We start from the raw sequence: 15,188 nt of genomic DNA on the forward strand, positions 1-15,188 counted from the left end.
CCTAAAATAAAAAAAGCTAATTTCTACTTACCAAGAACAAAGGTCTCTATTATACACAGTAACAATTAGTCTTAGTTATGTACAAGTTTTAAAAAATTATCTGCATTTGACTCTATCAAAAATACTATGTGTATAGTTCATAAATTTCTGAATTTCATAAATTTATTAACTAATAGACCAGTTTAAAAACACGTTAGAACAGAACATTTTTTTAACTGATAAACTGCACTTACTACGCTTGAGTAATTAATAACTATTCTGAATGTACTTTTCTTTCAAGTGATCTTCACAGGTTTGACGTAATACTTTGTCTCATTTTTATGTTACCCAAAACTTCCATAAGTAAGCTGAGCAAGCTCTGCAGAAGTGAATAAACTCCTGGGAATAAACTAGATTGGAAGACTGAATACCATCTTTCACTATCCGTTATTTAGAATATGGAAAGGAAAAAATAAGGAAAAAAAAAAAGGAGTGAAAGATTAAATTCCAAGGCTAACAGTGCAATTAAAAACAACAGGAAATACAGGATTTCAAATTACAGTAATTTTAAAAGTGGAAAGCATTCAGTCAAAATAACACGATCACATAACACACTGGATATTAAAGAGACAACATCCTGTAGATGAAACAATTATTATGTTATATAACTTAAAAACAGTGTTTAGGTAATAAATATACAGATATTTATTCTTTTATTCAGATTCTTTTATTTTAAAAGAAATTAAAGCATACTTAGGACATACCATCCTGACTGCAAGATCCAGTTCTTTTCTTATTTTCCATGCTCAGGTAAGAATAAAAAGGGAATTAGCACCATCTAGTGGCCTCAAAACAATTTCCTATCACTGAACATTAAAAATTAATGTTTTCCAAGACTTCCTCACAAGAGCAGTATCTAAATTTTCATAGCACAGCAGTATTGATAAATTTAAAAGTACTGAATTAGCATAGAATGGAACAAGGAGGATAGACTAGACATGGAATAAAAAAAAAAAGGAAGGAGTTAATACAGGATCTAGAAATTGCCTATTTGGTGTACTGCACAAATATTGTGGGTTTTTTTTTTCTGCATTTCATCCCCATCACCTGTCATAGATGGAGCGAACATCACTTAGAACAGACACGTCAACACTATAATACAATTGAGACCACAGTCTATTATGAACTATCGAATACAGTCCAAGAAAAAAAAAAAATACAACAGAGAGAATAATATAATACAAATGCCTGGTATTTTAATATTCTTCCATACACGTGCAAAATTCAAAATAAGCATGAAAATCTTGTGCACATTTCCAGAAGATATTGTCTGTTTTTCACATGATGCAATCAACAACAGGAATGGAAAAAGCCATTCTGATAAAGAAAGCACATAGTTTCAGAAAAATTTGTAGAAAACTCTCACTCAAGTAACACGGCAGTTGGCTAAGTAGAGCTCCAGTCTGTTAACTAGGGACTCTGTCTTAGCTATCAATGCAGTTCCGAAGTAACTTGTAAGCATGACAAAGACAAATGATGCAGGAGGACTAAAAGATGGCTGTGAACATGAAGATGAAAAACGTGCACACAAACAAAAATAAATAGAATTGAAAGATGTTTGATAAAAATCCTTGATGTGCTTTCTTAAAAACAGTAGGTCCAAAGAAACATTTAAGAGTTGCTAGTTATGCACTTTTATTCTTAGCACTGTAGGGATGTTAGTCAAAGTCATCAGACAATTTAGGCAAGTTAAGAAAGCATGCTTTCGTGAATCAAGTCAAAATGTTACTTTTTCCTCTAACTTCTTGTGTAAATCATCTTTCAAATGCATAAGCACTGAACTTCAATATACTACTGATTTAACAACTTTGTTTGTGAGCATACATCCTTAAGTGAAAAAGCATAATAGACGTATTTCTTGTATTTTTATTGTTAAAGGGTTTTCTGGTAACTCTCATTTTTCCCCTACTGAAGCTATATTTTAACGAGAGGAAAGAAAAAGAGAAAAAAAATGCATCCAACAATAAGTCATTAAAATGCAAGTATTACAAATATAAACAACACAAACAAAAAGCAACACCATATGCCCTTTGTTAAAGATGGATGAACAAAGCACACTGCATTGTACTGCAGCTGTGGAGGACTGATTCCAAACCAACTTTTGTGAATGTGTACCCAGTCAAATTCATCAGAAACTTAGTAAATGTAACTCCACACTGAATAAAACAGAAAGTACAATAGGATTTTACTCTACATTTTCCATACAAAAATACAGTTCCACACAGTTGCTCCAATCCTAAACATCATTGTTAAAGTAACCTTGCAGACATTTTTATCAAATAAGGTACGCCTGAAAGAATGATCACAAAGACAGCAAGCATTTAATAACATTTTTTAAAATCATTTTTCATTAGCATACTGATATGACTTTATAGCAAACGATGATACTCCAGTATCTTTATTTGTAGATAGTATAAATTCTTCATAAACATGATTATTTTAATTTTGCATATAGTAGAAAAAAAACAAAACAAAACAAAACATCAGTATGAACCCTAAATTTATAGACTGTATTTATCAACATTTTTTTCTTAGATTTCCTATTTCTATTTGCAATACTCTTGCTACTACAGAATTTCACTATATGTCTTCACATTGCTGCAATTTTGTGCTTTATGGCTGTTTTTTTTTTTTGCACAACAGAAACCATTTTTAATAAAAATCTTTAAGTGATTGTTTCATTCAGCAGCTTAAAATAGTTTTGTTTTCCAGCTGTACACCTAGCTCTCCAGTATACATACTTTAAAAAGAATTAATAATATAAATCAGGGCAAATGAAATGAAAAAATCAAAATCTCCTGTATTTTACTCCTGTTGAGATATCTTTCCAAATATTGCTTTCAGATTCAGTGTGGAACAAGAATAGAGCTAGAAATTTGCCTTTTTAGTCCTCCCTCAAATATTTTGCAATTTATACACAAAACCTATTACTTGCCACATGAAATTTCTTCTTGATAATAAGAAAGTATTATTTTAACAGACAAATTTCTGAAGATTAATTTGTGTTAATATTGTAACCCTTAAGTGATACAGCGATTTCTATTTTAGTTGCCTTTATGAATACCACAATATATCATGTACGAAAACCCAAATCACTGGAGCCATAGGGAAGCTGTTAAATCTAGGTCTATTCAACCTGCTACAATACTTACCTGGGGAAAATTTGTTCCTTTCTTCCTGGAGACCTTTTCATGTAACAATCTGGCAATTCTCTGCTAGCTTTTCTCAACTGTTAATGCTGCTTTTGAGGGACCACTAATGGTCTTCCCTCTGTGTACGATTCTAAAACCAAAAAAACCTAGCTTTTCCACTTAAGTACAGCAACGATGACAATGCTACTCTTTCCAGTTTTTTGTCAGCTGCAAAAGCTCTGGATCCTGATTACTAATATTCTATACAAAATCTATACAACACAAGGCTCACAATACAATTTTTTATGACTTGCCAGAAGCTGAGACACAATACCTGCCCCTTAAGCACTTCACAGTCGGACTGGCAGTGCAATAGGGAGAAGCAAATCCTACATGAAAAATTCCCGGCTGGCCAACAGCTATCTCTTGGTCCAAAGTTTTTAAATATTGATGCATCTGTTGTCTGTGGGTATGTGAATGCTACCTGTTTGACTGCATGCTAAGTGGTCCACAATCTGCCAGACCTAACAAATACTATTTACAAATGCAATTTGTTATAAGAGGTGTCAGCATACTATATGCACCTAACCAGGTTGCACGACTGCACGTTAAACTTCTTTTTTTTCCAGCTTTGGGGCAATCAGCAGCAATGAAGAGCAAGAGAGAGAAGTAAGTATGGAAGATTAGTTTGGAACCAGAATGGGCAACATTTTAGCAGAAAGGTTGTGGTCCACTGTTAGTGTGGTTAGCACACTCAGATAATGACTTATACATAGAAATACTTACTGTCGCTAAGCCATACTACAAATAAATGTGAAGTTGAGTTTACAGTTTAAAATAGAGGTGTGTCCTAAATCCATTGCTCCATTCTCCTTGGGCTTAGCTATTGGCTGGCTCTGAATCTAAGGGAAATATAACCTCACATATAAGCAGTACAAATATTCAGTTATTCAAACTGAAATAACTTTTCATTAATTTTCTTACCAATTCGAGTGATTCTATTGTAGGAAAGTTCAAGACTCTGGAGATTTATGCAACCATTCAAGCCACAAACTGATGAAAGATGGTTCTTATTCAGAATCAGAATACAGAGATTTTCCAGATTTTCACAGTCAATTACCTGAATGTTGTTTTCCTGTAACAAAGGAAAACCAGAATATTAAATAGCATCTGCAGTGAATCAGCAGAATTAAATGTAAAAATATAGTAGATTATCACCATCACTTACTTTTACCTTAAAATTCTAGCTAGGAGTAATGGCATCTCTATTTTTTTCCATTAAGAAAATATGTTAATGAATCAGAACCCGCATTTTTGTATTCAACTGGTACAGAACAAAGATGTAACTCACATTGCTTTCTGGCTCTGAAAACGCCCAGAAGCTGAAACAAAAACTGTAAGGAGAATCTGAGGATACAGGGGCATTTTCCAAATACTTTGCTAGCTTCTCAAAGCCTAGGAAATTGGACTGAAAAATCCATAGCAAACACTATATTTTCTAGATATTAATGAAGACAGTGTTAACTTTGATGGAATTTTATTTACTAAAAATGAAAATCTGCATTTAAAGGTCTTCTGGTTACTAACGTTAACAGTTCTTAGCTAATACTCTTTCTCCAAAAGTTCTTGCTCTTTTAACATCTCTCTCCTTTGGCTGTTTTAATAATGCTTTGTCTGATTTTCATTTCACTATTCACTGCCCTTGATGTTCATTTTTGCTTATCCACCAGCAGATACCCAAGAAAACAAAACAAAAATTAAATTCCTTGCCTTTGCAACCAACAGATTAAGCCAAAAAGTCTAATTCCTATTCCCACCAAGATATAGGCGCTAGCTTCGGCTGCTGGCAAAGATGCACTAATGCCTCCTTTGGAATTATAACACTGATTCCTCACAAAAGAGGCTGTTTCTGCATTAAGACTGCATGGAAGACAATAGCCTAATCAGCCAGTATAGTCAAAGTGTTATTATTATCATCAGTGTGTATTATTAAAGTATGAGTAAAGCATAAATAGAAGCGAATCTTCTAAAAGTCTCCTCCTTCATTGAAGTATTCTGATGTATTCCAGTGAGACAATCCTGTATATTTTTTTAGGGTATAAAATTTCATAATAAAATAAAAATAAAACCAAAAGCAACAGCAACAACAACAAAAAACCAAAACAGTTCCATACACGACATTATTTGATCTAGAATTTTTTGCATATAAATACCAGACTTAGAAAGACTCTCAGCTTAGATATGCATATTATGCTCTCATATTGCTATTGTGCTTTCATAGATTGATGTACCAAAAATTAATGAATCACAGAAATTACATTCTGAATTGATGTCAACTGAGAAAAGTAAAGAAAAAAATATATTGGAAAGAACAGATGTTACTTACTCACAAGTCTACTATGAATAATGAGGGCACACTAACTTTTTTTATGAGTGAGTGTTGTTAAGCAACATGAAAAAGAATTGAAAAGTTCTTTCATGTAAATTAAATTCCAGAAATAAGATGCAACAAACAGAAAAATGTTTTGTATCATCATTAAAAGTTAAATTTAGCACATCTTGTTGGATAATGTACAGTAACAAGTGCCCAGAGATTACGTCTCCAGTGTAGCATGCCATATTATTCCTGGAGCATTTATGTGAGTAATTTTCACTAATATCCAGGGTTTGCATTTCAAAGGACCTACTCCTGCCTAAGCTGAACACCTGCTATGGTGAACAGTACCTACCTATCAATTTGTGACCTCAGATAGACTAAGGTAATGAATATTTTACCAATCAAGTGATAGTAATTATAATTACTATATATACTAGTATATAATACTAGGATGATACTACCACTTTTCTTAGCATAGTTTGATTCATTTGTGCTGTTTTGGTGCAATGCAAATTGCTATGTACAATGCAAATCTGCTTCTGTAACTCAGTTTATTTTGGGGAGTACTTTACTGATACTCTTATGCTTTTTTCAAAGCACTAAAATCTACATGCTGTCCAGGGTGGCAGTAGGAGCAAACCACACACTCTGAACCTCTCAAAAATCTTTTCCAATCTAAATGGTACTACATTTCTATGACTCTACATTCATTTGGATGCAACTGCACAACCACCTGAACAGCAACACTGACAGCCTTCACCCAGTTACGGTAAGAATCAAATATACTTAGTACCTCCATGTTGATATACTTCAGGTCTTTGCAGCTACTTAGCCCTTCCAGTGCAACTAATCCACAGCGTTTCAGAGTCAAAACTTGTAGATTTGAACACTCTGATAGTGTCGAAAGGCTACAAGCTGGCAAATCTTCAAGTGTAAGTGTTGTGATCTACATGATAATTAATGTGATAAAGAAGATTAACTGTTACTATATTGAACATTTATTATAGAACGTCACATTCTGGTTATTTTCTCTAGATAGAGACAAAACTGCATTTTATTGACACTTTAGAGAATGTAAACAACAAATATGTTAATCTTTTCACATTTATAGATCTGATCTATTAAATGGGAAAAAAATAAAAAGACAGTTCGATTTCAACGTTCACTTTAAAACAAATAAAACTGATGCTGTACTAATGATACTGAATTGGAATGGAAGATTAAAACTAAAAAAAATATATTAACAGCATCAATTATTTCCCATCATGCTGTCATGAGTGCATGTGAACAGATGGAAATAGTTCATACTGAAGGAGTATGTAGTCCAGTATGTCACCTCAGAGTGGATATGAAGATGAGAGCATAGAGAAAGCAGACAATGGTACTCCATAACTGCTGGGAACCAAGGTTTTCTTTATGGCAAAACAACACTTGGTCAATTATAAGTTGATCATCAATTATGTCTTGATTCTGGTAGAAACTAGTCTTTTTCAAAAGACAAAACAGATGTGGAAGGAGCTTAAATGCAGAGCTATATACAAAAGGAAAGCCATTTTAATTTAGCTGAAAATAGAAGCTAAGACCTCCTACCTTCTATAATTTTAAGATACTATATCTGAAGACACATCACTCTGCTCCAAAACGATCAACAGGAATTCAAACATAATTCTCATTGGCCTTATTTACCATTTGTGCAGAGGAACAATTCCCACTGAAATCTATATCCTTCCCAGTGATAACTTTCTCCCCCAAAATAGCACTTCATTTCCAAAATAGCATTCTGCTTTAAAAAACACAACTAACAAAGTAAAAACACAAACATAAAAACCTAACAACCGACTAACCAACCAACCAAAAAAAGAAGAACAAAAAACCACCAAAAAAACCCCAAAAAACAGTGATGGTTCAGCTTCCAATTTCATTCTAAATCTGCCTAGTTACCTGCTGCAGAGTACTCCAAGGACCACTATGAATTATCTTCTGTGTACTTAATGGAGGCATCTTGTTAACATAAGTTTTCCTTAATCGTTTTTTAATATTTGGTATCTTTCTTTGGTTTTCTTCGTATATTTTAGACCAAGATTTACACGTGCTCATCCAATTCGTTCTCTTTTTTTCAATATCATTGGGAAGAATTAATCTATTGGAATACTGAAATACCTCTTGAACTGTGTCCCAGTTCTTTATGACTTCCTCATTAGCATCCTCCATTAGAAATACAGTTTTCTTTATTGTTTCAGGCAGAGAAAATTGATCTTGGTCAGCTGTATTAGTAGCATTTGACTGGCCGCTGTATGTATTATCTGACTTATTTTCTACCATGTAATTTGCTCCAAAACCAACAGATTCATCCTTCAAAGTGTGGATACCCGAAGATTCTTTATTAAATTCTTTTGTTTGTGAGTAATTTTCTTCTACATATGTTACCAAATTAATACATGTGTTTTCATTATTCACTCGAGGAGAGTCCTCCTTCTCAGAGATTAGCATAGTCCATGTTGGTGTCAATTTTCTTTCCGTCGAAATCATCCCACTGTTTGTTTCACCCATCATTTCAGTCTGCTCTTCCTTTTGTTCCTCTACTTGCTTATTAAGTTCCCTTTTCTCATCTCTTGACACATCCATATTTTCTGTCAATTTATCCTCTTTTATGTTTTCTTTGTTGTTTTCCCCGTTTTCAGTTATCATAACTTTAACTATTTTTTCTCTTAATTTTCTCTGTTCTTCTCTTATTTGCAGCTGTTTTTCTCTTTCCAGTCTCAGACTTGCTTTCTTTTTCTCATATTCCTTACGTCTCCCTACCTGTTCCAAATACTTCTGTCTTTCGAGCTCTTCTTGTCTCTTTTTCTCTTCTTTTCTGTTTTGTATTCTTTCTTCCCTTCGCCTCCTCATTTGTTCCTCTCTTACTTTCATTTCTCTCTCAATTTCTTCTTGTATTTTCTTTTTCTTTTTTATTTCATCTTTCCTCTGTTTTAAGATGGGAGCATACTCTTTGTGAACTAAATAGGCTCTAAATCTAGCTTGAATTTTCACAGCTGCTGTATTCTGTTGTTCTGTCAGGTGTTTATTTTCTTTTGCTTTCTGCTCTTCAAATGCCCTTTTCTCCTGTTCTATTTGCAGCTGTAGCTTCATGATTAATTCCTAGGTCAAAATAACAATTATGATAGACTTCAACAGTCATGATAGACTTCAACCACTTTTAAAATAGGGCAAGTGTTGGCACGAGTTTACTATTAATAGGCAGAAATTGGTATATTAACTGTTATATAATAACATACATTCTCTAATATGACAGCAACCTCATAGTCTTTTAAGAAAAACTCATTGTACAACTTTACCTCATGTTGCATCATTTTGTCTCTCCAAGCTTTCTTTTCCTTCAGTAACTCATCTTCCATCACAGTTTGTTGTTTCTGCACAATAAATCAACTTAAATGATTATTGTACAAAACCTATTGTACAAAATAACCTCTCCTTCAACTCCTCCATCTTGACTTTAAAATTACCCACTTTTGTGAATGAATGCCTGCATTCAAATGAGAAACTCAGCTGTGTGAGTACCAAAAAAAACAATTTGGCATTCAAATTAATGCAGATTTGGTCAAGTACTGAAAGATGTGTACCTTCAGAGAGTTACCATCCCAGTATTTGGTCCAAACAACTGCCACTCTCCTCTGCACTACTGCACTTCAAATTCTGTACTATCAAAAATGAAAGCTATGCATATGCAAACACTATTCAAAGAAGAGGTATATTATAGCAGCAACATATCATATATGAAAGTTCTGAAAGTAGCATAAACATCAACTTTGTGCTGGTATGTTTCTGATAATCTTACAATCCTTAAAACAGGAATTTTTTTTCAGTGAAGCTGAAAGAATGTTTTTAACTGAACTTGTTTGCCAGGGGAAGAAAAAAGTGAAGTCTGTGTCTAGAATTACATCCGATTGACAATTAACAGAGAATAACTATGTAAAAAAAACATTAAAACACACTGTCCACTTCTTGTTTGTGAGTAATTTAGTACAACAACACTGATTTCCAGTACTGGTATAGTATTGTAAAAATTCTGTACAGGCAAAGTCAAAAGAATAACTTGTCATTCAACATAGATTCACTGTCAGTCAATGCAATAAAAAATTTATCTCAATAGATAGTTCTTAAATATGTCTTACGTGTCCGTTTAGTATCAGAAAGCTAGGTAGAGTGCAGGACGATCATAAAATCTGGGACAGCACTCACTTTTTCACATTTGATCTTGAATTCAATTAATCTAGGTGGCAAAACCATTATCTAAGTATCATTAATCACCTCGTGCAGAAGCTCTAACTCCATTCTTTCAGCCTCAAATTTCTCCAGATGCTGCACCCTTCTGGCATGGTCTTCTTCATTCTGTTTTTCCTGTGCTTCTCTCTCAGCTTTCCACTTTTTCCTCTTGTCATCTTCAATCTCACTTTGTCTTTTTTCCCACTGCTCAAATTCTTGTCTACATTTTTCTTCTACTTCATGATAAGTAAGGCTTATGTTCATTTCAACATCAGCTACAAATTTGTAATTAAGCAAAAAAACCTTTTATTTGATTTAATAATAAGCTTTGGAGGACATGGTCTTAATGCATTGATAAACAAATACAACCCAAAGGATTCTGTGCTGATAAAGCCAGAAATATATATTCCCAACGAAATCAGAGCTACAATTAGCACTTTCTTTGAATGATTTATACTGTACCATATGAACTATTATGAACACTTATTATTGCAACCTCTGATGATGCCACAGCAATATCTACTCTACAGTGTGTGTGCCAGGATTACACTTCTCTGGCTATTAGCAGGGGCCTTTATGTCTGATGTATTCCACTTGAAAACATGTAATGGCTGGGGCAAATGGACACGATCCAAATTTATGTGAGTATAAAAAATAGAACAAGTTGTGGCTAAAGAATAAACATCACAGAATCACAGAATTGAATCACAGAATTGTAGGGGTTGGAAGGGACCTCCAGAGATCATCGAGTCCAACCCCCAACATCATTTTACTGACTCCAGTCTGGCTTCCACTTGCGGGCTGTTTTTGTTTTTGTTGTTTTTTTTAAAGTTACTGAAGTCTTTCTAGGGCAATATTTTCTGAAGTAAATTTCTATCGAGACATTGAAGGCAGTGATCATTCTGTGATTCCAAAATTAGATAAACCACATGCAGTCAATGAAGGCTACTGCAGGTTGCAATGTGTATTTTTTTTTTTTTTTTTTTTACACAGAGTATTATGATTCTTATGAAAACAGAAAAGTAGGAAGTAGTAACCAACATAAGCAAATGAATAATGCATTTGCTTACCTGTAAGAAAGAGGTCATCAGTGACTACTTCATTGATGGACTGATTATTATAACTAGGAGTTGTAGGAACTTTCGAGTCTTTGTTTTCAGTTTCAAATAGTACCTAACATAGTTTAGATTAAGAAACAAGAAACAAAAATTAAAAGCAGAACATTATACAAATCTCCCAGAACAAGTATAATGTTTTTCATCTTACAATGAAACTCGCTGCTGACCGCTATCCTTAGAACACTGAATAATGCAAATAGGTCAGTCACAAAGATATTTTCTAGAATAAGAAATATTACCATAATTCCCCTTAAAAAACAGTACTTCTGTGTTATTTATTTACTTAAGTGTATTTTGCATTTTTAACTTGGAAAAATAAACTCTTTGTACTGGGGGTTGTTTTTGCTCTACTTTCTATGGAAGCACTACTATTATGCATCCAAACTGTTATGGAGATAGGCAAAGAATGAGTCGCTTGTACATTTTTAAGCAGCCTATTTGAAAACAATGCGATGAACACCAAGATTTGCTGTATTTCATTCATTTTTTCAATGTCAAGAATTAATCTATTCCTGCTTATTTACTACCTGTTCATCACATGCTTGGGATACAGATTGAGTTCTAAACTCACAGAAGGTAATTTTGCTATTTTAAATAATGGTCTTCAGAGAATAAAAATTCACGTTTGCAAAAGCGCTCACTAATAAAAAACAGGTGACAAACAAAAAGTGATTAAATTCAATACGGGATGGTGTTTGTATAAAATTTTCAGTAAAGTATTCTCTCATATCTCATTAAAATATAAAAGAACTGAGGTTCATGACTCTTGATTTGTCCTTGAGAGCTACAGGCATTAACATCCTTCTAATCATCATAGAAGAAGTAAGATTAAAGTGTCAGAAGTGTTACAATACTATTGAGATATTATTCTTGGAATAAAGAAGAAATGAATATTCAGTTTCTCAGTTTCTATATGTCTCATTAGGAAGCTATCTAAACAAGTGTAAATTATTTACTATACTGAATAGAATTTAGTTCACTATATACTATATACATATTTAAATAGTAAATACCTTTTCTTTAAATTGTTCTGGATCTTCATTATACTCAGAAGCCAGTTCTGCCAAGTTATCTGAAGCATAGCAAGGAATTACTTCATGAATATTACCTAAAGAAGAAAGAAATATATAATTTAGTACACAGAAAGAAAATCCACTAGCAGTACCCAGTTCTGCTCTATACTACCTACTATTTTTTTTTTTTTTTAATATTTCAAAAAGTAAAGCATTTTTTCTTTAAATTTTGTTCTCCAAAAATAATTAAAAACAAAACAAAAAAGCAACAACCAAAATGGAACACACACAATGATGCTGTAAGAGCCCAATGAGAGCAAACTGCATTTGTGAAAGAGTTCCACAGTATAAAATAGTTGAACATGTGTGGCATAGAAACATTTAGTAGAACTTGTGACAAACAAGTCAAAAACTGACACAGAACTACAAAAGTAACAACAATAACAAAAGACTGCTTATTATAAATACGATAAATAGGATAAATGCATAAATATTATAAAATTATTATAAATAGGATAAATGTAAAGTAACCTTCCCCATATATCAAAATGTAAAGACAATATTGAACTTTTGTTCCCAAACAACTACATCAAATGTATGTGAAGACCACAATTCTTTGAATAACTAAAATATAACAGAGAATTCCAGAATTACGAGCCTGGCTTCAGACACACAACTGGCACAGAAAGGCTGCTCCCAACGGCAAGGTCACTTCATTTAATGCTAGTTTGGATAACTCTGCAGACTTTAAACATCCTATGGGTCTCAATTGTATCTGCACTCTTAACTTTAGCTGGTAGTGACCTCATCTCATATCACATTCTCATGAAGAATCTGTCCTAGGTTCTGTTTCAGAAAATGATTCTGTACCTTGAGTTGTTCTATACTTTAGCATGGGATGAACTTTTAGGGAAAAAAAAAATCACAAAACTTAATCTGAGAATACAGCATTGCATAATTTTATTCTTAGATACTCAGTGTGCTTTCAGAAGCTGATGCAATAGATTTTACTGCTTGCTGTACTTAAAAGTTTGCATTGTTTTATTGATGATTGTTAGTGACAATAGGAGTTGCATAAATATGCTAACTGTGATCCCTGCTTACTTGTAGTTTCTTCATTTTCTAAGTCTTGCAGTATAACCTTCTCAGCATCTTGATTTCTGGTTTTTATGAAATTTAAATAGGAGAGAACTGAATCTGGCAGATCATCTGAAATCTAGAAAAATAAGACAGTTCATGCAAATTCTTCATTTTCATCTCACTGGTACAGCTAAAGGTAAATACTTAATATGCAAGAATACTGATTCAATTAGGATTCATTCATAAAATACCAATGGAAATTTAGTAGCACTTGCTACCAAAATTATTCACAGTTTTTGTGCTGGGAATTCTCACTGTTCCCACTGTCTTATCATCCACTGAACAATTAATAATGATCATTCTTACACTTTAATTAAATTTTACATTTATTAAATTACACATTTTAGTAGCTTATCCTCTGAAAACTTCAGAAATGCTTTAATTAATATTTCCTTTGTAACTGTCACAGATAAAGAAATTAAGAGTTGAGACAAAAATTAAAAAATTAAAATTAAAAAAAAAAAGCTAAAACATACAATGCACAGAATCTTTTCCATAAGGATGTTACAACTCCTTCAGAAGCAAAATTAATTTTAATTTTGGTGCAATAAACATTTTAGGTATGTACGTACATCTGATGTTTCAACTTATTTTCCCATATAGACATTTCCTACTCAAAATATCATCTTCTCAAAGATTAGGGAAAATGGTCTGCCTTTTCTAGATGTGTAAATTGTTGTAAAGAGTGCTGCATTTTTTAACATGTGAGCGCATAAACAATCACCACTGATGGTCAATCACCATAGACCTTGGTTAATCACCGTTTGTATCAAATTTATATGATGAATGGTCTTGAATGACCAACTACACTAATATCCTATAGATATGAGATCATCTACTTGAATATCCTATAGATCCCGTACAACTTTTAATCACAGGTAAAAGCAGTACGAGCCATCTGAACACTTACTGACTCGGTGTCACTCACAGATTCCTCTGGTACCACTGTGTCAGGTTCATCTGCTTCGAAGGAAGAAACACTGATTCTACTTAATTCACTTTCTATTTCTTTTTCAATTTCTTCGATATCTTCTGACATTCTACTTCCTGTAGAGTCGTACCTGCTTTCAAAGCTACACAAAGAAAAATCACTACCACGTCAGCCAAAATAAGGTGTGCTCATTTAGTGTGAGCTAAATATATAAATACTGAACAGCTGGCTTTACATTTCAGAAGGAGCAGCAGAAGTTTGCTCTAAACACTTCAGACTACAGAAGAAGCAAGCAACAGGTAGAAAAATGTTTACCCATCTCCTCACACAATCCAGGGACAGAGAAGCAGTTCACAGCCGCTCTTTCGCAGGGAGAGAGCACCCTCCTTCCCTCCCGTCTTTCCTCTCGGAGCAAGGCATGGGGTACGTTGATAAAAAACACTCCTTCCAGAGGGCACCGCGGAAGGGCATCTCCCTGCGACTGCTCTCTGCGCGTTGGGGGGCTGCAGCCCGCCCCCTCCGGGTAGTTGCTCCAAGCTCCGAGCAGCTACTCACCTCTCCTACTGGCCGCAGAGAAGAACGGACAGCCCCTCCGCCTTGAAAGCCTCCATCCACTAACCGCTGTCGGGTAGTCCCCCGGGAACGGAGGGCGAGCCTCCACCGCGTCGAGAGCGTCACCATGGCAACAGGACGCTCAGGCGCCGGGCTGGAGGGCGCGCCTCGCGGCGGGGGAGTGGTGCCTATTGGAAGGGTAATGGGAAGGGCTGGAAATTAGCCTATCCTAACATGGAAGGAGTTCGCGTCATTCAGTCAGGCAGCAGTAATTAGGGAGACAGGGAGAGTGCAGATGGTATAGGTTTAACGTTAGGTGATCCTTGAAGACCTGACGAGGAGTGCAGGGATGCCTATAGCCTGACAGTGAGAGCTGGCCGGTGGAGACAGGCAGGGTTTGCATGGAAAATGTTCTGGGTACTGAGGAGGGTCTGCCATTCACAGGAGGCACAGAGGGGTGGTTTGTTTTGTTTGTTTGTTTTGTTTATTTTTGGGGGGGTTGGGTGTTTTTTTTGTTTGGTTTGGTTTTGTTTTTGTCTCCCAGCATCTTTGAAATAGACTGTAAGACATATGCTGATTAAGCTTGAGATACTGGACTCAAGGGCAACTGCTTTGCGTTTT

The 15,188-nt window shown here is 34.4% G+C and overlaps 1 protein-coding gene across 1 annotated transcript in view; it reads right to left on the bottom strand.

Moving 5' to 3' along the window:
• Positions 1-14,153, bottom strand: part of LRRIQ1 (leucine rich repeats and IQ motif containing 1) — a 97,215-nt gene extending 83,062 nt beyond the window's left edge. The window contains exons 1-9 of the mRNA XM_052669005.1: positions 13,995-14,153; positions 13,049-13,160; positions 11,945-12,039; positions 10,884-10,986; positions 9,859-10,088; positions 8,886-8,960; positions 7,489-8,688; positions 6,341-6,493; positions 4,155-4,305 (exon numbers count right to left, since the gene is read on the bottom strand). Of these exons, the coding sequence (XP_052524965.1) occupies positions 4,155-4,305; positions 6,341-6,493; positions 7,489-8,688; positions 8,886-8,960; positions 9,859-10,088; positions 10,884-10,986; positions 11,945-12,039; positions 13,049-13,160; positions 13,995-14,123 (2,248 nt within the window). The 5' untranslated portion in view covers positions 14,124-14,153. The remainder of the gene's footprint in view (positions 1-4,154; positions 4,306-6,340; positions 6,494-7,488; positions 8,689-8,885; positions 8,961-9,858; positions 10,089-10,883; positions 10,987-11,944; positions 12,040-13,048; positions 13,161-13,994) is intronic.
• Positions 14,154-15,188: the final 1,035 nt, after the last annotated feature.

This window comes from Tympanuchus pallidicinctus, unplaced genomic scaffold (assembly GCF_026119805.1).
Source record: "Tympanuchus pallidicinctus isolate F22 unplaced genomic scaffold, pur_lepc_1.0 scaffold8, whole genome shotgun sequence".
NCBI classification, from domain to species: Eukaryota; Metazoa; Chordata; class Aves; order Galliformes; family Phasianidae; genus Tympanuchus; species Tympanuchus pallidicinctus.